This window comes from Leopardus geoffroyi, chromosome C3 (assembly GCF_018350155.1).
Source record: "Leopardus geoffroyi isolate Oge1 chromosome C3, O.geoffroyi_Oge1_pat1.0, whole genome shotgun sequence".
Classification (NCBI taxonomy): Eukaryota; Metazoa; Chordata; class Mammalia; order Carnivora; family Felidae; genus Leopardus; species Leopardus geoffroyi.
Genome location: NC_059338.1, coordinates 60,199,893 through 60,223,296, shown reverse-complemented (window position 1 = coordinate 60,223,296; position 23,404 = coordinate 60,199,893). Strand labels below are relative to the sequence as shown.

The 23,404-nt window shown below is 36.8% G+C and overlaps 1 protein-coding gene across 1 annotated transcript in view; it reads right to left on the bottom strand.

The window, feature by feature from the left end:
• The window catches only part of FMN2 (formin 2), a 391,822-nt gene that overhangs the window by 160,633 nt on the left and 207,785 nt on the right, over window positions 1–23,404 (bottom strand). The window contains exon 8 of the mRNA XM_045453074.1: window positions 10,780–10,841. Coding sequence (XP_045309030.1) covers window positions 10,780–10,841 — 62 coding nt within the window. The remainder of the gene's footprint in view (window positions 1–10,779; window positions 10,842–23,404) is intronic.

Sequence of the window (23,404 nt, the reverse complement as noted above, 5' to 3'; positions counted from 1 at the left end):
AAAATCTTACAAAGGCCTACAGGGCCCTAGAGAAGCTGGTCCGCTCAATACATCTTCGATTATCTCTAATTATACTCCCATCACTGGCACCATTTCATGTGGGCCTTCCCATTGTTACTTGAATACATCAGACTTGCTCATATGTTAGGCAGATACCATCCCTAGGACATCCCCATGGTTTCTCCTCCTCATCTCCTGCAATTCCTACTTAAAATTTTATCTTTAAATAACAACAATATTTTAAATTGTACCCACCATTCTGAGCAATCTCCACTCTCCTCAAATTGATTTTTTTCCTCCATAGCACAAAATAGATCAAACGCTGTACATGTATCTATTCTAGAAAACTCCACATTTGAGGCCTTAAAATAATTACACTGACTTCTTATAATGACTATTTATATCCATTATTATTATAAGTATCCTAAAATACTAAATTGATATTTTCATGCAATAATCCTTACAGTGAGAACTGTAAGTAGAAAAAACACATAAAAGGGCTAGATATTCAATTATTTGAATAAATGTAAGAAGGTAAGTAAGATAGTAACAATATTAAGTTACAATGATATAATAGATACTTCCTTGGGATTATATAATAGACATATTTCTGAAGGTCTGGGTTTGTTTCAACTGCTTTATGTTAATATTTCCTAAACTATAAAATATGAAATTGTTCTCTCTACATTAATAATTTGATTGAAGGAAGGATTCAATTAAAAATACCCACCCAAGCACTGGGTGTTGTATGGAAACCAATTTGACAATAAATTTCATATATTGAAAAAAAAAAAAAAATACCCACCCATCTGAAGATTACCATTTAATTAGGCATATATTATGACTATGCCTAATTAAATATATTAATATTACATAATATAATTAATTGTAAAATAATAAAATTAATTATATAAAATAATATTATTTATATAATACAGGTATATTAAAGTTTTATTTTTAACATTAAGTTAATGATTCCCTCAACTTATTTTATTATGCAACACATTTTCCATTACAACCTAGAAGAACAATAGTGTTTCAGTGAATCTAGTTTAGAAACTGCAATACTGGGGAACACATGCTTCCAAAAATGAATAAATTTCTTCTTCAACTAAAACCAAATTGTATATCTCTTAGTACAGCAGAGAGAGTACTAAAATTCATTTAAATGTTAAATTTTGTTCAGAAAATAGTTTAATACAATTACACAAATAAATAGTACACTGTGTTGTACAAGATACAATACAAAATTATCCAATATACAAAAAATCAGGAAAATGTGACCACCTCAAAAAGAAGAAAATCTGCAGATGCCAACAGAAATGACTCATGTGTTCAAATTATCAGACAAGGATTTTAAAACAACTGCCATAAGTATGCTCCATGATATTAAAAAATATATTAAAAATGAGTAAAAAGATAAGGAATCTCAAACATAATCACAAAAATAGAACTTTATTAAAGAAATAAGAAAATGAAAATTCTAAAATAGAAAATTTCAATATTGAAAATAAAACGTTTTTACTAAATGGGTTGAAGTAAAGATGACAGAGGAAAGTCAGTGAAAGTATTCAATATAATGAACAGAGAGAAGAAAATAATGAAAAACAGATGAACAGAGTTGCAGGGATGACTGTGAAAATATCAAAAGGTCTAACATATGTATAATGGAAACTCAAAAAGAGAGGATTGAGAGAATAGGATGGAAAGAATATTTGAAAATTGAATAATGGAAGGTTGAAAAATTTCCAAATGTGATGAAAAATAAATATACAGAATCAAGATGTGCATCAAAATCAATCAGAGTAAATACAAAGAAAACAACACCTAAACCTGTTTTAATGTTACCATAAGAAACAGTGGAGGCCAGGGTCAAATGGAATGTCTCATATGCACCAAGTAATTGTCAACTCAGATTTCTATATCCAAAGAAAAGCTCATTCAGGAATGAAAGTAAAAGAAAAACATTCTAAGATAAAAGAAAATAAGGAGAACTCACTATGGAAAGATCTGCATCCCAAGAATACTTACTCATACTGAAAAGAAATTATACTAGAGGGAAACCTGATCTTCAAGAAAAAAGGAAAAAGTAATGTTAGCAAGATGCTAAGAGGCTGTGGACTCTTCTTCCCCATATGGACACACAGATACAACAACAACAACAACAACAACAACACATTTATCAGTTCACTTTGTGAGAAATCCAGAAACTAGATGAGAAGCTCCTTTATCATGGGCATGTGTGAAGCAAGCCATATTGAAACTGATAGGAAAAGTTGAGACACACTCTCATGATAATCTCCACCACTGGCATAGTACCATACAATTGGGAGACAACTCCCAGTATCTATCTTCTCCCTAAGGAGTAAAGATTTGGGACTACACAGATAGTACTCCAATTTTTCTCGCTACTATCAAAGGGTCTGGCTTCTAACTCACTTGTCTCTGAGAACTGAGAGAGCCCAGCATTCACTGGTCCCACAGGGTCTACAAAGAACAGAGTTGCAGTTTCAATGAGAGTATAGGCACTTGCCACATGTCCTCCTTCTGCCACCTGTCCTCCAGTGCACAGTGAGGAGCAAATTCCAGCTCCCAGCTTCTCCCTAAGAAGTAAGGGAGTTGGACTAGACACCTAGCATTACAACTTTTCTGGCTATTGCCAAAGAGATTGACTTCTAACTCACCTGTCTCTGACAGTCCTGTGGGGGGTCCAGGGAACATGTAACAGTTTGAAAAGCATGCGTACACTTGCCACACAGCTACTTCCTGTAGTTCAGAACAGAACAAGCAGGCAATAAACTCTACCTCCCACCATGTCTTTGAGGGGTTAAGGAGTTGGAATATACACACAGCATCCCAACTTTTGGAGCGGCTTCTCAATACATTGGTTTCCATCTTGCCTGTCTCAGAGGACTAACGGGTCCTGGCATATTCTAGATACCTAGAGGCCTCTACAAAAATAGCAGTTTGGACTACCATGAATATTTAAGAGGCACTCATAATCCTTGGACAGGTGATTGGTAAGGGTCTTCTGTACAAATGCAAAAAATGTTAGTAAATATAAAAGACTATATTGAAGTTCCTTAAATATATATAACTATTTGAACCAAAAATTACACAAATGTTTCATGGAGTTGCATATTATCTCATAAATTTTACTCATATTACAACTAAAACATTAAATATGCAGGAGAGACAGTAAAAAGCCCTATATGGTGTCATCGAGGCTTCTACATTTTATAACATTAACTCCAGGTAATTAGAGTGTCAAAGTTTAGAATTCCTAGAGCAACAAGTAAAAAATACGTAACACAACAAAGTATAGCTAAAAAACCGACAGAAATAAAATGAGAAACAAAGGGAAAAACATGTATTTAATCTTAAATAAGGTAGAAAGGGGAAACCAGAGTGACAAGTGAAGAGACAAACAAAAAATTATAGAACTAAATCCAACCGTAACAATAATTATACTAAATGTTAACAGTTCAAATGTTCCAAGAAGGAAAAGAGTATCAGAGCGGATAAAAAAACAGGATCAAAATCTTACTACCTATAAGACATTCTAACATAAGCAACTGTAACATAAAGACACAGGTAAGTTGGAAGTACATGGATAGATTAAGAAAAAACATGTAAACAGTAAGTATCAGAATAGTAGAATGGCTATTTAAGTATCCATTAAAAAACAAAACCAAAAAAACCCTTCAAGACAAAGAGTATTACCAGAGTGAAGAATTTCATAATGATAAAGGCAACCGAAAAATACAATTCTCAATGTGTTTCGGTCTGATGAGAAAGCCTCCAAATACAGGATACAAAGATTGACAGAATTAAAAGGAAAAATTAAAAATCCCACAATTCTCTTAAAATGTCCTCAAGTCCCTGGCTAACCTTAGCCGCTGCCTGCTCCCACAGTTCTCCTCCTGCCCATTCCTTCCAAAATTCTTTACTCACAGGTAATTTCTTCTCCCGTTGGCTGACTCCTCTTTCCTGCTTCCCGACCTTGGCACACACTGTTGTCTCTACCTAGAACACTTTCAGGGCACTTGTTGGGATGAGCACTGGGTGTCATGTGTAAGAGGTGAATCACTGGGTTCTATTCCTGAAGCCAAGACTACACTGTATGATAACTAACTTGAATTAAATAAACAAATACAATTTTTTTTTTAAAAGAGAGAGAACACTTTCATATCCTTTTTGGGTGGCTCCTACTTGCATTCCAAATGTCCCTTCCTCAGAGATGATTTCCCTGCTGCTAATATGCTTTCAGAGACCATGTGTAGTTGTGCTTCTCTGGCTTTCCTTCTCCCTTTCTGGGTATGTGTTGTGTGTGTACATGAACAAGAGGGAGACATCATTCATTAAAACTGGAGTAGTCAGAGCACAGAAGCCACTCCTACTGAGTACTGATTGTAGTACAGTGCCTGACATTTAGTTAGCATTCTGTAAATATTTTTTTATCAAATAAATAATGAAGGAAAGGGAATATGTTATTTATTTCTCTATCTTTCTTTTATTTATTTATTTTACTTTTTTTATTATTTATTTATTTCTTAAATATGAAATTTATTGTCAACTTGGTTTCCATACAACACTCAGTGCTCATCCCAAAAGGTTCTCTATCTTTCTTTTAAATTTGAGGGACAAACTGAGCATGCTTTGACAAAGGAGAGCTGGGGAAAGAAGCAGGCACAGAATGCGAACAGCTCACTGACTGGAACATTGGATGATACAAAGATAGTCACAGAATTTTTTGGATAAAGTGATAGTGACAAATGAAGAAAGATTGCTGCATATGAATCAGATGGCTTAATCTCCATATATATAAATGTGAGTTAGGAAGATGGGAGTGTGCAGGGGAAAGGAGCTGGAGTCACAAACAGCCTGAATAATTTACTGTACTCTTTCAAAGAACTCACTCACTCATCATTCATTCCAAACCATTAAAGAACATAGAGAAGATATACAATTTCTACTCTAGTTACATGGGGTTACTGGGCTGTCCCCATCTGATATAGCATAGACAAAAATAGGTAGAATTCTAGGCCCCTTGGGAACAGTAACTTCATTGGTTTCACGTAGTTGGAACTACAACTTCTGGGGATGCCCTTGTGTGATTTAGGATAGGAGAGGAGGGACAGAATATTAAAGCACGTTCATATCACGTCATGCTTAATAAAACTGTAGCATATTTTAATCTAGCTATGACACAGTTGAAAACTTTGAGGAGAGTCTGTAGGAAGTAGGAAGGACTCCCAACAAGGTACACTAGAGATGTTCATTATGCTGTCTTATTTTTATCAGTCACCTGTAAACATATTGGCTACTTGCAATTGAAAAAATGTTCTGCACTGTGCACTAAAAAATAAACTATAGGGGCTCCTGGGTGGCTCCGTCAGTTGAGCATCTGACTTGGTTTTGGCTCAGGTCATGATCTTGTGGTCTTGTGAGTTCGAGCTCCATGTCAGGTTCTGTGCTGGCAGCATGGAGCTTACTTGGGAATCTCTCTCACCCTCTCTCTCTCTGCCTTCCCCCCACTCATGCTGTCTCTGTATTTCTCAAACAAATAAATAAACTTTAAAAAGATTATAAAAAACAAACTATAACTGGTCCTATGGTCTTGGGTTCATCTTGGCTTCACTGAAGTACGTATTATTTAGTATCAACTGGCAAGACAAAGCCCAAGCTTCTTGTTAGTCTACTGGACACTCAAAAGTCTCAAGGTAAATTGAGAAAAGGGAAGAGTTTCTCTAGCAATTCCAAGGGATTCTTGAGGCCATAATCTCTAAAATTATGCCAAGAAACAAACATGCTCCGTTTTCCCCACAACAGAATGTCACTATTTTAATTCAATTATTGAAAAATTACACACAACCTAATGAAATATTTCTGGTATAGTAATGGTTAACCTTATCTATGCAGTAATTCTGAATCTTTGAAGAAATATTTCTGAAATCATATTTTTAAGAAAGCTACCTAAAAAGCACAGCATTTGAAATACAATGACATAAACCATTTTCATCTCCTTCAATTATAAGACCATACTAAGAACAAAAAGAGGCCATTCTTTAATTAATTAGTAGTTATTATGAATATTATATATAAACCATTAAGCTAAAGATGGAATATGAAAATCCTACTAAATAATTTATAGTTCAGTTGAAAGGTCACATGCACATATAATGGTAATATAAAGCAAAAAAAAAAAAAAAAAAGCAAGGAAGACAAAAAGCACTACAAGATTTCAAAGAAAGATGTCCCAAATATAAAGGAAATTATTGGAATAACTGACAAAATTTTACTGGGATCTGAGGATTAGATGATAGTCATATTCCAGCATTAATTTCCTAATGTTGATGGTTGCCTAATGTTTCAAGGTATGTTTATTTGTAGGTAATATGCACCAAAGTTCAGGAATAATAGGGCCTAATATTGGCAATTTATTTGCAAACAATGCAAAAAAAAAAAAAAGTTTGCTGCACCACATTGGCAACTTTATTGTATCTTTGAGATTGTTTTAAAAGCTAAACAAATTTTAAAATGATTGAGAGTAAAGTAGTATAATTCTGAAATTATAACTTTTAATTTAAACAGTATTCTCTATTAATTCATGTTGCCTGTACACATACAGGTATTTATTCTTCTTCACTTGGCAAAATCTTGAGACCCTTGATTAAAAAGGTCCAGTTTTACTCTAATTTACAAGGCACACAACTTTGTTGCCCTCAATCTTACCAGCCTCAGAGGCAATCTTCTGCAATTTGACATTCATAGTTCTATGCCTACACTTACTTTTATTTTTAAGAAAAATTAAGCATAATAATATTGAGTGGTCTAGAAAACTCTTTACATTCATTTGATGGTGTCAAAAGTTGATATTGTTATTACGAATTGTTAGGAACCCCATTTAGAAATGAGAGTATGGAAACTGAAGAACAAAGGCATATATCTGTGTAATTGTGGTGCTGGAACCTGAACAGAATTCCTCTGAGTTTTTTTTATCCCATCTTTTCCACCACCCAGTGCTGTCTCTGGTCTTCCTGAAGGCTCTGTTCAGTGATCACCATGAGTCAGGAAATTCTGTGCTTAGAGCACATTCCTTAGGAGAGGTGAGCAAGTGTCAACTGAGCTCTGAGTTGTGAGAACCTTGCTGTGTTTCAATTTCCTAGAAAGGGTTAGATAACAATAGTATTTCTTCCTCATAAGTCACAGGTAAGGCATTTAGAGGATTTAATGAAATAATATATGTAAGGGAGCTGAAACAATGGTTGGTGCATAACAGACATTAAACTATTACTATTTCTAAAAATTCAGGGAATTTTAGGAGCCTAAACAACTGAACAGAAGGGATTTGAACAAATACATTTTGCATGAATAGGGAATATGTATTACATCTTAAATTAGGGGCAGTTCTTTGCTTTGTTATAGGCATATTCATTCACTAAATGTGGAGAACTTTAATACTGCTATGTATTACTCAAAAGAGCACAGATTTGGGGGGCACCTGGGTGGCTCAGTTGGTTAAGTGTCCGACTTTGGCTCAGGTCATGATCTCACGGTTCGTGGGTTCGAGCCCCATGTCGGGCTCTGTGCTGACAGCTCAGAGCCTGGAGCCTGCTTTGGATTACAGAATCTCCCTCTCTCTCTGCTCCTCCCCCACTCATGCCCTGTCTCTCTCTCTCTCAAACATAAATAAACATTAAAAAATTTTAAAAAAGAGCACATATTTTTGCCTCAGCATTTATCCCTAGAAAACTGAAAACACTTATATATAAATAGGTCTCTAGTAGTCTTTCTTTAATGACCCAGAATTCTTAAACTAGAAACATTTTAAATCTTCATTTACCCTTTTCAAATTGTCAACCATACTTTTTATATCTAGCAGGTCACAGTAAATTATGACTGGGCTACTGGACCCCACTGGAAAGAACAACTAATTATTTTGCACATGATCCTCTTAGGTTACTAAAGAAATGAATATAACACAAATGGATGTTCAATACAGATCGTTATTTCCAGTGGGTATCAATCAGTTCGAACACGAAAACTGGATCTGAAAACCATATGATAGCCCAAAAGAGGTTTTTCCATTCATTAATTCATGTAAACTTTATGTAACATTTACTAAATACTTTCTATGTGCCCAGTATTCCTTAACTCTAGATGCTGGGGATATTGCCATAGATAAAACAAATATTTCTCCCTCTTTGTACTTTAGTGGAAGTTAACCAGGAATTAGCATGAGTTCTATTATTAGCATGAATATCTATTATTTATAATGGATTCTTTAAGCTCCTTACCATAGATGGCTAACAAAGAAATCTAGCCTTTTACTACTTGAGCTGGTATTACTGTGAACCATCCCCACTACTGCGTTTTCCTGACATACTGGAAGCCTAAACCATTGTTTGACAACAACAACAAAGAGAAAACCACAAATTTAACCAGTTCTAGCTAGTATTCCTTCAACTTTCAGGAAGTATGATAATGAGAAATTAGACACAAATTCTGGATGGCTATCTAGTTTGTTCAGAGTCAGAAATTTCTATTTCATGAAATTAATTTGCTCTGAAAGCCTAAAAACTCAAATAAAATACTCCAAATCACTGCAAATTAAACTTCCCTCATAAATATAGTTATTCCCAATTTCTGTATTTTTCTGTATATATTTCTGCATTATGGATACACCAGGTTAAGACATTCATATGTCTTAATATAATATACACAACACATACATATACATACATATATATATATTATGTATATATGTAAGCACTTATATACACATATGCAATGTATGTATAAGAAAAACAGTTAAATATATATGAACATCATGCACCATTGGGATCTGCTGAAGAAATTACTTTCTCTGGTATTCCCACATTTCTTCCATATGGCTCTCCTGGTTGGGAAAGAGTTGGCATCAAAGATTCAAGAGAAATGAAAACTCTGTACCTCTAAATAGATATGTTTTGGGGCGCTTGGGTGGCTCAGTCGGTTAAGCGTCCGACTTCGGCTCAGGTCATGATCTCACGGTCTGTGAGTTCGAGCCCCGCGTCGGGCTCTATGCTGACAGCTCAGAGCCTGGAGCCTGCTTCAGATTCTGTGTCTCCCTCTCTCTCTGACCCTCCCCTGTTCATGCTCTGTCTCTCTCTGTCTCGAAAATAAATAAACATTAAAAAAAATTTAAATGGATATGTTTTACATACCCATTTCACTGGGACACTAATATACTAAATACATGATTAATTTTTTCCAGTTTTCCATCACATAGAGACAACTACATAATCAACAATTTTTTAAAATATTTTTAAAAAAAATTTAGAGAGAGAGCATGTGCACAAATGGAGGAGAAGGGCGGAGAGAGGGAGAGAGAGTGAGAGAGAGAGAGAGAGAGAGAGAGAGAGAGAGAGAGAATCCCAAGCAGGCTCCACACTCAGCTCAGCACCAAGCTCAATATGGTGCTTGATCCCACAACCACAAAATCATGACCTGAGCTGAAGTCAAGAGTTGGATGCTTAACCAAATAAGTCACCCAGGCACCCCATATAATCAACTATTCCAACTTCCCCTCTCAGTCTTCATTAATGACTCATTCTAACTGAGCACCTATGATCATTGTGCTGACCAGGTACCAACTCTACACTTGATCAATAGATTCTATGCAATGGACCATAAGAAATATTTTCTCTTACAAAGGTCTAAATTTTATAGGGGAAACCACATATAAATATGTTTAAAATACAGATCAAAAACACTGTTCCCAAGGGGGGTGGTCAGGGAAGAAGTCTGCATCCTGTTCACTATGTATATCTTTCAGAGCCAGGAATTCTTTGACTTGGGGCTGAGAAGTCAAGGACCAACTAAGGTCATGCCCCTAAAGAGAACAGAGGCTTAAATACCAGGCACATCATAGGCAAGAGAAGGAACAAAATGAATAAAAAGAGCCCAAAGATACCAGGTATAAAATAGGGCCACACTGAGACTTTCTCCTAAATATATATAGTTCTAGAACTATATATTTCTATAGTAGTATATTTATAATACATACATGTAGCTCCTCAGAAGCACTGATAAGAAAAGGCCCTGATAAGAAAAGCACTTTCTTACTATGTGAATCAGTGTTATTTAATGTCATGCCCCAGCTAAAGCCATTTCATGTTTCACCACCTAGACTGCACTTCCCAAAGGCACAGACTGTATCACGCTATAGTCCTACTTCTCTGATTCCTTACTGTTTTTTCCTGCCAACATAAGAAAAAGTGCTCCTGGAAGAAAGCTTGAATGTTCCGCCACTTGGTGAATCAAACCACGCAGTTAGGAGAAACAGAACCAAATGAATTATACCCCAGCTATACCACATTAGCTATGGGATTTTGAACAAGTCATTTGACCAGCTATACCTAAATTTCCTTATATGTAAAGTGGGGATAATAATAATACCTACCCAGAGTTTTCATGTGAAGATTAAATTAGTGCAGAGCAATGCTCAGCTCAAATTAACCTCTATGTAAGTACTGACTATTATATTTCAAAAGAGGGAATGTGAATGGCCTCACACGCAACATGCTTTGAACCACAATCCATGAAATTATGAGGCCATACATTTGTCCAGTAAGTTTCCTAGAAAGTATTTTAGCAAACTGATACTTTAGTAAATTCAGTGCACCCAGATAAAATTTTCTTAAAGGACATTAAAGCAATGAGTCTAGATGTGCATATTGGCAAGTATTGTGTATGTATTATATACTCACACATAAAATTCCTTCTATTACTCACATTCTCATAGAGAGCTTGAAGGGTCTCCAGATCAACCACAGAATTGTCCAAGTTCACAACAGCTGTAGGGGGGAAAAAAAGACAAAAGAACATAAATTCCCATAAGCCAGCTGTGAAAAGATATCTGATCATCTTGGACAACACTGACCACCTCCAGAACAGTGGTCTAACTTCAATGCACCCACTTACCCACTACTAAGACTGTGCCCAAGGAATTTCAATGGGTGCAGGGGTAAAGTGTTAAAGCTTTCATTTGTCTTTCAAATACAAAATCCCATGAATATGACACGCAGTCTGTCTCTCAAGGCCCAAATGCATGAATTTGAAAACTTTGCTTAATACTAGAAAAACAGGCAAATCAAACCTGTTACTGCCACATCCTATTTTGTGAGATAAATGCTCATATCTGCCAATTTACCTAGACTTATGACAAAAGTTAAATCGAATCACTGAACTGAAGGACTTAATATAAAAATGATGGATGCATTTCTCATTATAATTCTTTAAATTGTTATAATAAAAGGATAATTCTTTGATTATGGTATTGATGTTAGCACAAATGTACCCTTAAAAATCAATTCTTAATGTGCAAACTACCCATGTTTATACAAGGAAGAAGGGGAATTGATAATAGGAAACTGGGAATATGTTCCTAAATGCATTTCTTTTGGTCTGAGAAGCATGCTGGATTATGGAGTCGGTATGTTTTATAATTCAGTTTGGGCAAATTCAGATTAATCAAAAGCATTCTGTATTACCTACATATATATATTAGCCACAAATGATGTGAATTTCCCCTGATCAGATCTATGCCAAGTAGCCAACGAAGCTCCTATAGGGTTAAAGGTTTCTGGGAGAAAAATCACAAAGTGGATAATCACAAATTGGTTAGATTTATTTTGATAATTGAGGCATTTTACAGTGTCTTTTCTCTCAAAGCCTAAAGTATATGAGACATTTTCTAGTGGATTCTGGCAAAATCCCAAGAAAGAATTTAAAAAGACAAGTGGGAAATTGAAGCATATGATGGATGAGAAATCTAACCAAGACAATTTAGCATTTCTATTTGGAGCTGGGAACAGAGCCCAGATTTGCCAACAGAGATCATAGTAAGTAGAATATGATACTTCCATCCTAATAATATTCCACTATCTCCATTTCCAAAAAATTATGTCTCAAATATCTATCGAAGAATTTGATTAAAATTCTCAGACAAATCTTTTCACTCCTTAGACCACATAAGACAAACATATCACAATCTGTTTAATGACTCAAAGTAGTAAAAACATAGCCAGCTAACTTTGACTCTATTTCAGAAATTAATTAAAAGGGATTAACAAATGATTTTTACTGGAGGTAGTATGGCTATAATGTAACAAAATACATAAAATCCAAATAAAGATAGCAAATTCATGTATGGAATTACCCCCCCTTTGGATTTGTGCAGTCTAGCCTTTAAAGAAAGTCTTACAGTGAACCCAAAGGTCTCTGACTTTGGAATTCATTAGGTAATAATGCAGTATTTCAACATTCCTCTGGTGATACAGCAAAAGATTGATAGGAAAACAATGAAAGAAATGCTGTTGGTCAACTTAGTATAAGATTTCATTCTCAGAATAACGTAAAGACACAATAAAATCATTGATACTCAGGTCAAAATTCGTAAAAGATACAATTGTCCTCTGAGTTTATCCTGGTTTTAAAACATGTTATTCCGGGGCGCCTGGGTGGCGCAGTCGGTTAGGCGTCCGACTTCAGCCAGGTCACGATCTCGCGGTCTGTGAGTTCGAGCCCCGCGTCGGGCTCTGGGCTGACGCCTCAGAGCCTGGAGCCTGTTTCCGATTCTGTGTCTCCCTCTCTCTCTGCCCCTCCCCCGTTCATGCTCTGTCTCTCTCTGTCCCAAAAATAAATAAACGTTGAAAAAAAAAAAATTAAACTGTTTAAAAAATAAATAAATAAAAATAAATAAATAAATAAATAAATAAATAAATAAAACATGTTATTCCTATACGTGTTCCCCACATGAAATTTTGCTTAGATATATATATACTGAAGTTTCTCATCTGTTTACCTCATGCAATGTCAGGTACTGAAGAATATCTTAATAAATACCATGTGGACTTAACCATAAGTATATGGTCCTAAGCAAGTCCTCAAAAGTTCCTAACCCAAGAAACTTCACTTTTTAGTCATCCTCAAGGAAATTTCCATGGAAGAAAACACTGTTACTATTTTTCCACACAATTTTCACTTAGTTGGCTTTACACTTGAGAGACGCTAACACAATTTGATGGGAATTGCAGTTTTGAGGGAACAATATAGTCATGCTTGTGTAGTTGGATATTAGAGATTAGATACAGGCAGATGAATGGATTCTGACTGGCGTTCTAGAAGGGAAATAAAGGCAAAAGATGTAATTTGGGAAAGGTTAAGGTTACTTGAGGTGCTACATTTACTCAATCTAAACAGCAAATTTTAACATTTCAGAAATCAAGAATCAGACTAAAATCATATCTTTCTAAGTATTTAGTGCTGTCATCTAGTGCTAGAGCGAAATCTTAAAATCTGTGATTAGGTACGTTGTGTATTTTCAATTGATAAAATTCTAAAAACAGGGAAATGAAACAAAGCATTTACTCATGTAGCCAATAAATGTAGTGTCCTTATCATTCAGGGACCATAATACCTTATTACACTGGTTAACAGTTACTTCAGTAACAGTGATTTGAAATTGGAACTGTTTGGACGTGCTTGATTACTCTCGGCCTCGAAAGGCTGCAGAAAACTGGTTTTGTGCAGAGAACACTGCAATCAGATTTCTAGGTATGGACATGCTAAGGAATTTTGAAATAGAAATAGGAAAGATAGAAATAGAAATGGAAATGGAAATAAATAGACATGGAATTAGAAATACAGGTTTTAAGGTGGCAAAACATTCAAGAAAAAGCGCCTCGCAAATCCCCTGACTCCATGTGCAAAATTTCAGCCCTCTTTGAGAGGAAAACACCTTTTTTGAGATTATGTCTAGGTGATAGTTCCTCTATTCCCCCAAAAGGGAAAGCTATTTTTATGGGATGGTTTATGGATGTGGAAGGAACACAGAACATAGAACTTAACTGGGTTGAAATTTAAATTTTTCTTCACTGCTACATTATTTCAAGTAAGTTACTTGACAAGTTTTAGTTTCTTTATGGAGGACAGGGATAAGGGTAAAAGAAAATAATAGAAAATATTAGCAAGATTTGGGGTCTCATGGGGACCAAAGGCAGGAACAAGTAAAAGAATCTGGCATGTTGTTGGTTAACGTTATTTCCCTCTTCAAGTTCTCACAAAAGTTCAACTCTTCTGGCTTTAATAAGTTTATTATCTAACCCAAAGGTAAACAACTTTCTTTTTTTCCTACTTGAGTTTTGTGCCCTCATGTGCCAAAAATAAAAATTCCACCTGCATCTATTAAGGGTTCCACTCTCATATGAATGATGAATTATTACAACTACATGACAGCCTGGCTTACAGCTATTGGGTATCGTTCATCATGCTCTGTCTTTTTTACTTGACATTTAATTATTAGGCATGAGACTAAGATTTCACAACATAAATAAACCCCAAATTTGGAAGGATATTCAGTGATAAATCTTTAATTCAGATTACTTTATTCTCTAATATTCCATTAGGTGCTAATGTGATTACACTTAAGATTAGAAGCCAAATATTTCACACTCATTCCCTACTCTTTGCTCTAAGACTTCCAGGAGCAGCCATCATTGTCTGGGACTCATCACCTTTCCCACCCAGCCATTCCCCTGTAGGTCTACCAAGCAGTTTTAATTGCTTTCCCACAAAATATATATAGATAAATGTTACTTTGAGTTTGGCCAAGAAGCATCTGTTTTGTTTCTATGTAGAAAGATACAAGGGCTAAGACGGTGTTGAGAGGACCTTCTGGCCTTTTTTGCATATTAAAAGATTATTAACTTATTTGTAAAACACGCTGACTTTCCAGGATTAGAACATATGGAGGTTTTTAACGCTCTCTTTAAAAAACCTATAAATGACCATGTGTTAATAATCACTCCAGACCAAAATGGATAGCATTTTAATTTTTAAGCCTAAACTTTTATAAAATGTCCAAGATATGATAATGAAGTAGAAGAACTTGGTACTCTTTCTGGCTTTTCTATCAACGGGCTGTGTATCATTGATCAAGACACTAAGCTTCTCTGAGATTTTATCAAGTGGGATAATAACTTGTGTCTGTAGAATATATTTATTATGTGGAGAATATAAGCAATTTTATAGTAAGAAGGCTAATCCAAGAAGCCATGGAATAATTTATGTAATTAATTTTAAAATATATTATCTGCCAACACATTGGTTAGAAACTGGAGATTGAGCTGGGAATGTGTTAGATTAAAATTAGGTTCAGGATTAAACTTTTGCTTTCAATAATCAGAAGCTGAGACCATAGCTCTTTCCTTAATGAACTCCACTGGTATACATTCACTGAGTGAGTATACGCTGAGATCCAAGACACTTCGCATTAAAACACGCTGTTACAAAACAAAGAGTGAAATAGCCTATTTTAGATCTCAGTCAATTTAACGTAAGGTATTAAAAATGTATCAAAAGGGGCACCTGGGTGGCTCAGTTGGTTAAGCACCTACTCTTGATTTTGGCGCAGGTTTTGATCTCACAGTTCATGAGTTCAAGCCCTACATCGGGCTCTAAGCTGACATTGTGGAGACTGCTTTATATTTTATCTCTCCCCCTCCTTCTTTGTCCCTCCTCCTCTCCCTCTCTCTCAAAATAAATACATAAACATTAAAAATGTATCAAAATAAACTATGCTAACAAAAAATCTATTTCCTTTTGTTTCTAAGATACTGCATTACATAAAAAGAATTCTAGACCTATCATGGGAAATGGCTGTATGCTGGGCACATGACATTGTACACACATACACACAAACAGGTGACCGTCATAGGCCCATATCACATTCCCTAGGCACTGCTATTAACACATATTTGCCTTCTTCAACACCAGAAATGTGGTACATGTTGCTTATTCTAACTTACTATGATGTTAAATCACTCGGACTACAGTGAAATAAAACACGTATGTCTGAATTTCTGCATAATAACAAGAACCCAGTCTCTGTGCTTCTAACCAAAAAAAAAAAAAAAGTACACAAAAGGGAAAGGACTATATTTTAAGAGTTTCTGTTAAAAGAAACTCATGTAAAACAAAAGTTCACAAAACATTAATTATTAGCCAAATTTGTAAATGTGTCATATATTTTGAGCAGCCAGATAAAGTAGCTCACTTCTTGATGAAATTCTATATGATGCAATTACTCCTACTGAATGCAATATTTTAAGCCATGGAACACTGTTAGTACCTGCTTTACTCCAGTCTGTATTTTAAGCTGGGATCTCCCCAATGGGATAGGACTAGAGCAGCCTCAGGACTGCTTTTGATGGCCCCTTCCCTCCACCAGCCCTGAACTCCAGTCACTGTGGTTTCCTGCCTTAACCCCTCCCTCTCACATGACCTGCTAAACTAGGGGTGGAAGCCCCCAAAAGTAGAAAACCTCATGGTGTTTATTATCAAGAGGCTTTATTAGTCATCCATTTCTGCACAGCAAATTACACTAAAGCTTAGTCGGGGCTTAAAACATATTATCATATTATCAACAAACATATTATCTGTGCCTCAGAAATTCAGGTACGGTTTTAGCTGGGTACCTTTGCCTCAAGATTTCTCCTAAGACTTCAGTCATGGTGTTGGCTGGGGCTGAGATCTTCTATGAAGACTCTGTAGGGGGATCCATTCCCAAGATCATGTGGTCGTTTGCAGGATTCAGTTCCTCAGACTGAGGGCTTCAGCTCCTCACTGGTTATTGGCTGAAACTGTGGCTGTGGGCCTCAGTTTCTTGCCAGATGTCTCTCTCTATAGGGAAGCTCGCAATAAGACAACAGGGTGAAGGAAGTTCACTTCCTTCAGAGTGATCTAGAGGGGGCGCACAAGATAAGGCCACCTTCTCTTTGCAACCCAATCTTAGAAGTAACATCCCGCCATCTCCATTACATTCCATTCATTATGAGTCTCTAGGTCCAGCCCCCACACAAGGGATGGAGATTATACAAGTGCATGAATACCAGGAGATGGAGATCTTTGGAGGCCATCTGATAGGCTGCCCACCATACCAGGTTGCTAACTCCAGTTCTTTTTCCCTTAGATTTCAGATGTCAGCTTACGGTTCTCTATTATTCTCTACCATATATTAATTATATCAGTGTTTTGGTTTTTCTATTAGGCTTTCTAAGAACACACAGGAAATGCGGATCCATCATGATTCACCAGAAAAAAGAAATGCACTAGAAGAAAGCTGACTTCTCATACAGGCATAATCTATCAAATCAGCTAAGCCTCCTAGTCTCATTGATAATGTTATATGAGGCATGATATACAGACATACAGAAACATGAGATAATGTTGACAGGCATTTCCCTGTACCATAGATGATCACGCCTAATTTATTGTGAACCTCACAATATATAGAAGAACCTGGTACATACGAGGCTTGGGAAAAAAATCTTCATTGAATGTCAAAAGGTTGAAATAGGTTGAGGTTAGTAATTCCTGAAACTTAACTGTACCTTTAACTTGACCGGACAAACTGAATATTCCTTGAGCTCACCCTGATTGCCCTTTTGTAAACAAATAACTTCACTCTAGATGACTTCATACTGCAAAAATATAAAATAATAATATGGTATGTCATATCATTATTTGTCAAATGTCAGTGGAAGGCAGTGGAATACACCACTTATTACTATCTGTGTAACATAGGGTATCTCAATTTGCTTCGAATCTGCAAAATAGACCTAATGAAAGCACCCACCCTATAGGATTCTTGCAGGAGATTATTCAAATGAACCACTCAGAGGCAGTGCCATGCCTGTAGCAAACACTCAGAAAATGTTGGTTGTGTTTATTGTTATTATGGACCCTCTAACGTTCCTACAAGAAAACTATTTTACCAACATCTCTCCAAATCAGTATTTTGATTGAGAGATTTTAGAGAAAGTAGGTTGAAAACATTCTCAGCAAAAGAAAAAAAATCACAGTTCCACTTGTACAGATAGTAATACGGGAGACTAAACACGTCTCACCCACAGGGAAACCATCAACACTGATTTTGGTTAAGGTATATGGGAAGGGAGCAGAGTCAGCAGAAAGCTTAAACACACAATAAGTGCAAATCAGCCTGTATTTACAGTTCATGCCCTCTTCTCACTGACATAGTAAGAAAGAGTATAAGGGCTCAGAGAAACCATCTTTTTACCCCATTTGGAATTGAGAAGCCACAGGAAAAGCTAAGATGAAGTTAGCCTTGCAAATTGCTGAGAAGCAAAGCAAAGATCTCTGTTCAAGTAGAAACTCATCTTAAATAAGAGATCAGAAGCATCTCTCATTTAAAATGGTTCCAAGCTGTCATCATGTCCCAGCCACTGGGGAGCAAAATTTTCTGAGATCTCTTTAAGGAATTGCAAGTAACTAGTCATTATACTTTAATATCAGGAAAAAGGACACATGTGAAGATAATTTCTACCTCTCTGTACATTTCAGTGAAATAAAAAATTTCACCTTTGGGGGGAAGTAGAGACCAAACAGGGGAGGGAAACACACACACACACACACACACACACACACACACACACACACACACACCGAGAAGACTCCTCCATATCTTCCTAAGGTATTCCAATACCCACTGTCCTCACATTCTTCTCTACCCTAGCTTCTTAATCCCACCCCCTCAAGCTTTTGCTCTGATTATTGAGTCATCAGTAATTTCAATCCTGTGAAATCCAAATGCACATTCCTCAATCTCAGCAGCATTTGACACAGTGAATAATTCCTTTCTCCAGATACACATGCTTAATCTGGCTTCCAGAATGCCACTCTCTTCTTCCTCCTGCTCATAATGCTCCCCACTCTTCATTCTCCTTAGCTGGCTCCTTCTCTCTCCAACCTTTTATTATTGAAGGATCCTAGGGCTTGACCCTTTTACCTCTTCCTAACCATCTACATTCCTATTCTTGGTGATCTCTTATAGTCTCATGGTGGATTTGAAACATTTCCCTCCTTCTTGAACCTTCCCCTTGTAGAAACAACAGTCTACTCAGCATGCTCACCTGGAACTCTAAAGGTAGACCTACTGTGCCCACACTCTCCCCTCTCTCACATGATGGAGACCCATCTGCTGGTTGGGCTATCCTTAACTCCTTTTGCTCACATTCCACACCCAGTACATCATAAATCCTCATGGTTCTACATTCCAAATGCATGCAGATATGATTTCATTTCATCCTTGTCATTGCTACCACCCTGTTCCCAGACACTCCCAACTACTGCCTGGATTACTGCAACACCCTCCAAACTGGAAACATAAAGTGGTTCTCCAAACATAAAAACATGGTAACATCATAGAAACATTCAATAGAAGGTATGGGAAATAAATGAGAGAGTATTTCCCAAAAGTACATCAAAAAGAGGAGAAAACATTAAGAACATTAGACCAATTCAGGATGGCCAGCATCCCAATAATAGGAGTTTTAGAGAAAATAATCAGTTTTGACCAGTTCCCAAGACTAGATCCCACATACTCCCTTCTGATCATATTCTGCCAAATATACAGCACCTGGCTCATATGCTAACACAGCCAGAAGTCCTGCCCTGGGTGATCCCTGCGTTCACAAAATTCATTCATGAGATCGCCTGCTCCACCAAAAGCATTTTTTTTTTCAACGTTTATTTATTTTTGGGACAGAGAGAGACAGAGCATGAACGGGGGAGGGGCAGAGAGAGAGGGAGACACAGAATCGGAAACAGGCTCCAGGCTCTGAGCCATCAGCCCAGAGCCCGACGCGGGGCTCGAACTCACGGACCGCGAGATCGTGACCTGGCTGAAGTCGGACGCTTAACCGACTGCGCCACCCAGGCGCCCCCCACCAAAAGCATTTTTAACTTCAGGGACTCTGAAACTAGAAGACAGGCCATAACTTGGAAACTTTTTCAGCTTATTTTCTCTTTTAAGTCTTTACCTAATAATAGAAACATTTCCCTTTTCTTACCCAACTAAATTTAAGGTTTTTAGGTAACTATTTTGAGGAATACTTCTATAGGTGGGTGAAGAAATACCAGAGTGATTAACACAAACTGAGTACAGTTGGTAAAGGGAAAGATATTTTTAAAAAGAGTATCTGAATCCTGGTAAAATTAAAGAGGAATAATAGCTGAATTCCAAACCCTTTGCTGTATTAGGAATGAAAATGAAACACACGGGGCCTAAATGAGAGGAAAAAACGTCATTCATCATGTTGGTTTATAACTTAGTCCTCCTCGCCCCCTGCTTCAAAGTTTGGCTCATTTTATACTATTCTAGGCAGTAATGTCAGCCATTTAGTTAGAGTATCACAAAGACATCTGAAATATGAATATATTCTTGACAATCCGCCATTTGATAATATGGCAAAAGTGCTAAATACATTTGCACTCATTAAAAACTTTTCAACCGTAAAAAGAATATCTGAGTAAATAATGACTTAAACAAAGTTGAGATAGGTTGGCATTGGCTCAGAAAGTTTTTAAAAAGCTTACAGACAATAAAAAGTTTTTTATGGTCTTTAAATACCTATTCCTTATGTGGAAAAATAGCTGCCATAACTCCATCTATCACTTTCACATTCCAGGCAAAATGGAGGAAAAAGGTAAGCAACAAGAAAGTATGTGCAATGCCTATTAAGTGTGAATCCTTAGCAAATTTCTACTTCTGTCTCACTGGCCAGAATTGTTTCCAATGGTTACCTAGAACAGAGGGGAAGTTGAAAAGTGTGGACAATGTGGATAAACCACTATCTCTAACAAAATAGCAATTTCAAGCTGCAGCCTAAGTAATCTCTGAAACACTCCCTAAGTACCATGGCTCATAACAACATCTCTGACCTCTTGATTGAGCCCTTTAACATAAATACAAATCACCTGATATATTTCAGACACTCCTTTTGTACAGAATTTTGTGCTCTGTCCCTCCAAGGAGATTTTAAATAGCCTGATAGGATCTTGCCTTAAATACATCATACACTCATGCCAGAGTGTTCCACAAACAGTAGAAAACTAAAAAAGCGTATAACGTGAAATACAAAATCATTACCGAACCTTCAGAAAGAAGCCATACTAGCTGACCTTAAGAAAGAGACACTATCAACCACCTATCTGTGTTATTGGTCCCATCAATCCATGAAGGCAGCAACACCTGAGAAAGCAAAAGCCAAATACTGGCAGAGGCAGTGGGATCTGTTGCAAACAATATAAGCAAAGCCATCTGCATGACAATGAAGGAAGAAACTGAGACATAAAAAGGAAAAGAAAGATATTTGAAGAGGAAGCAGCTTCCTCTCCCTCCTTCACATCTACAGTCTGTGGTGGATGCAAATGGTCAGTTTTTACTCATTCAGTAATTTCTAATACTGCTCTATTTGTTCTGCCAGGAAGATATAAAAAGGAAAACAAAAGGAAAAAAAAAACATTTTGGCAGCAATGCCTAGAATTATTAACCTCACATTTTTATTTGAAATTCAGTACAGCATAGAAACCTTTGGTAAGTCCATATCTCTGTGCAATCTGACGACAAGAATCTGGAGCAAGAATCCTTTATAAGGAAATACTGACGCATTAACTCCCAACTAAAAATCCTCACATCTGGGGAGTTACTTAAAAAACTGTTAAAATGTATTACTTAGCAAAAAATTCCTAATGATGCAGTGAAGCAATTTTAAAGATTTTTTTTTTTTTTGGTTTTGCTTGGCTTAGTTAAAATCAAACATAACCAAAATTTTTTTTAAAACTAACATTTTTTCATAGAGTAAGATATTTGGCACCATATTCACCTAAACTTCACACTTGATAAGAATATGAAATGATAATGTAACATTTCCATTGTTCACACATCCAACCATCATACATGTTTGAGCACGTGGGCTTGTCCCACATGTACATTCCCACACTGTGGGGAACTTGCCAGAAGACATGTTGCCACAAATTTTTAATATATACATGAAACACACAAATTCTTTTTTATTTTATTTATTTATTTTTATTTTTTAACGTTTATTTATTTTTGGGACAGAGAGAGACAGAGCATGAACGGGGGAGCGGCAGAGAGACAGGGAGACAAAGAATCGGAAGCAGGCTCCAGGCTCTGAGCCATCAGCCCAGAGCCCGACATGGGGCTCGAACTCACGGACCGCGAGATCGTGACCTGAGCCGAAGTCGGACGCTCAACCGACTGAGCCACCCAGGCGCCCCGAAACACACAAATTCTGGAATAATATTTCAAGGAATTCTGGATTATCTAAGGACCATAATAAATTTAACAACAAATACATCAATAGCATTCTTTTAAAGATTCCAAATTAAAACAGTGGCACTCCATTCCTTTTCCATTTATAAGACTTCTATATTTTGCTATGGCCCCTTCCATTCAAATCCCTGGTTAGGGCGCCTGGGTGGCGCAGTCGGTTAAGCGACCGACTTCAGCCAGGTCACGATCTCGCGGCCCGTGAGTTCGAGCCCCGCGTCGGGCTCTGGGCTGATGGCTCAGAGCCTGGAGCCTGTTTCCGATTCTGTGTCTCCCTCTCTCTCTGCCCCTCCCCCGTTCATGCTCTGTCTCTCTCTGTCCCAAAAATAAATAAACGTTGAAAAAAAAAATTAAAAAAAAAAATCCCTGGTTAATATATTAACATATTTATTGAGAAGTTCTAATTTACCCAAATAATTACTCTTGATTTTTTTCTAAAATTTCTTGAAACCTTAAACCTCAGTGCTTTGGATTCGCACAAACCTGGATTAAAAACATGGATTTGTGGGGGCGCCTGGGTGGCTCAGTTGGTTAAGTGTCTGACTCTCACAGTTCATGAGTTCGAGCCCCGTGTCAGCCTCTGTGCTGACAGCTCAAAGCCTGGAGCCTGCTTCGGATTTTGTGTCTCCCTGTCTCTCTGCCCCTCTCCTGCGTGCACTTTGTCTCTCTCTCTCTCTCTCTCTCTCTCTCTCTCTCTCTCTCTCTCTCAAAAATAAACATAAAAAAAATAAAAAAATAAAAAAACATGGATCTGTGACTAGGTAGTGTGTGTCCCTTGGGAGATCCTTGATAAGTTGAGTCTCAGTTTATTCACATGTGAAATGGGTATATAATGATGTTAACACCTCCCTCAAATGGTTATTGTCAAATTAAGAGGTGGATCACAGTCCTTGCCATAGTGGGCACCCAAAAATGGAAGACCCTTAGCTCTCTCTAAATGTCTGAATATCATATATACCTTTATACATACAACTGCTCTTATACAACAATACAAATTAGAAAATGAAGATATGTATTTTATATTATTGTTTGGACCTTAAAAATAAAAGAAAGGCATCACATCAGAACCCCAATTGTACATCCAGTTGGGCTAACTCTCAGACGTGCGAGAGGCTGAGTGCAAGTATGTGAAGATGTACTTAAAGACCAGTGGGGACACGGGTTATTTCCAAACCAGCAGGCAGTGTATAAAATACTCTA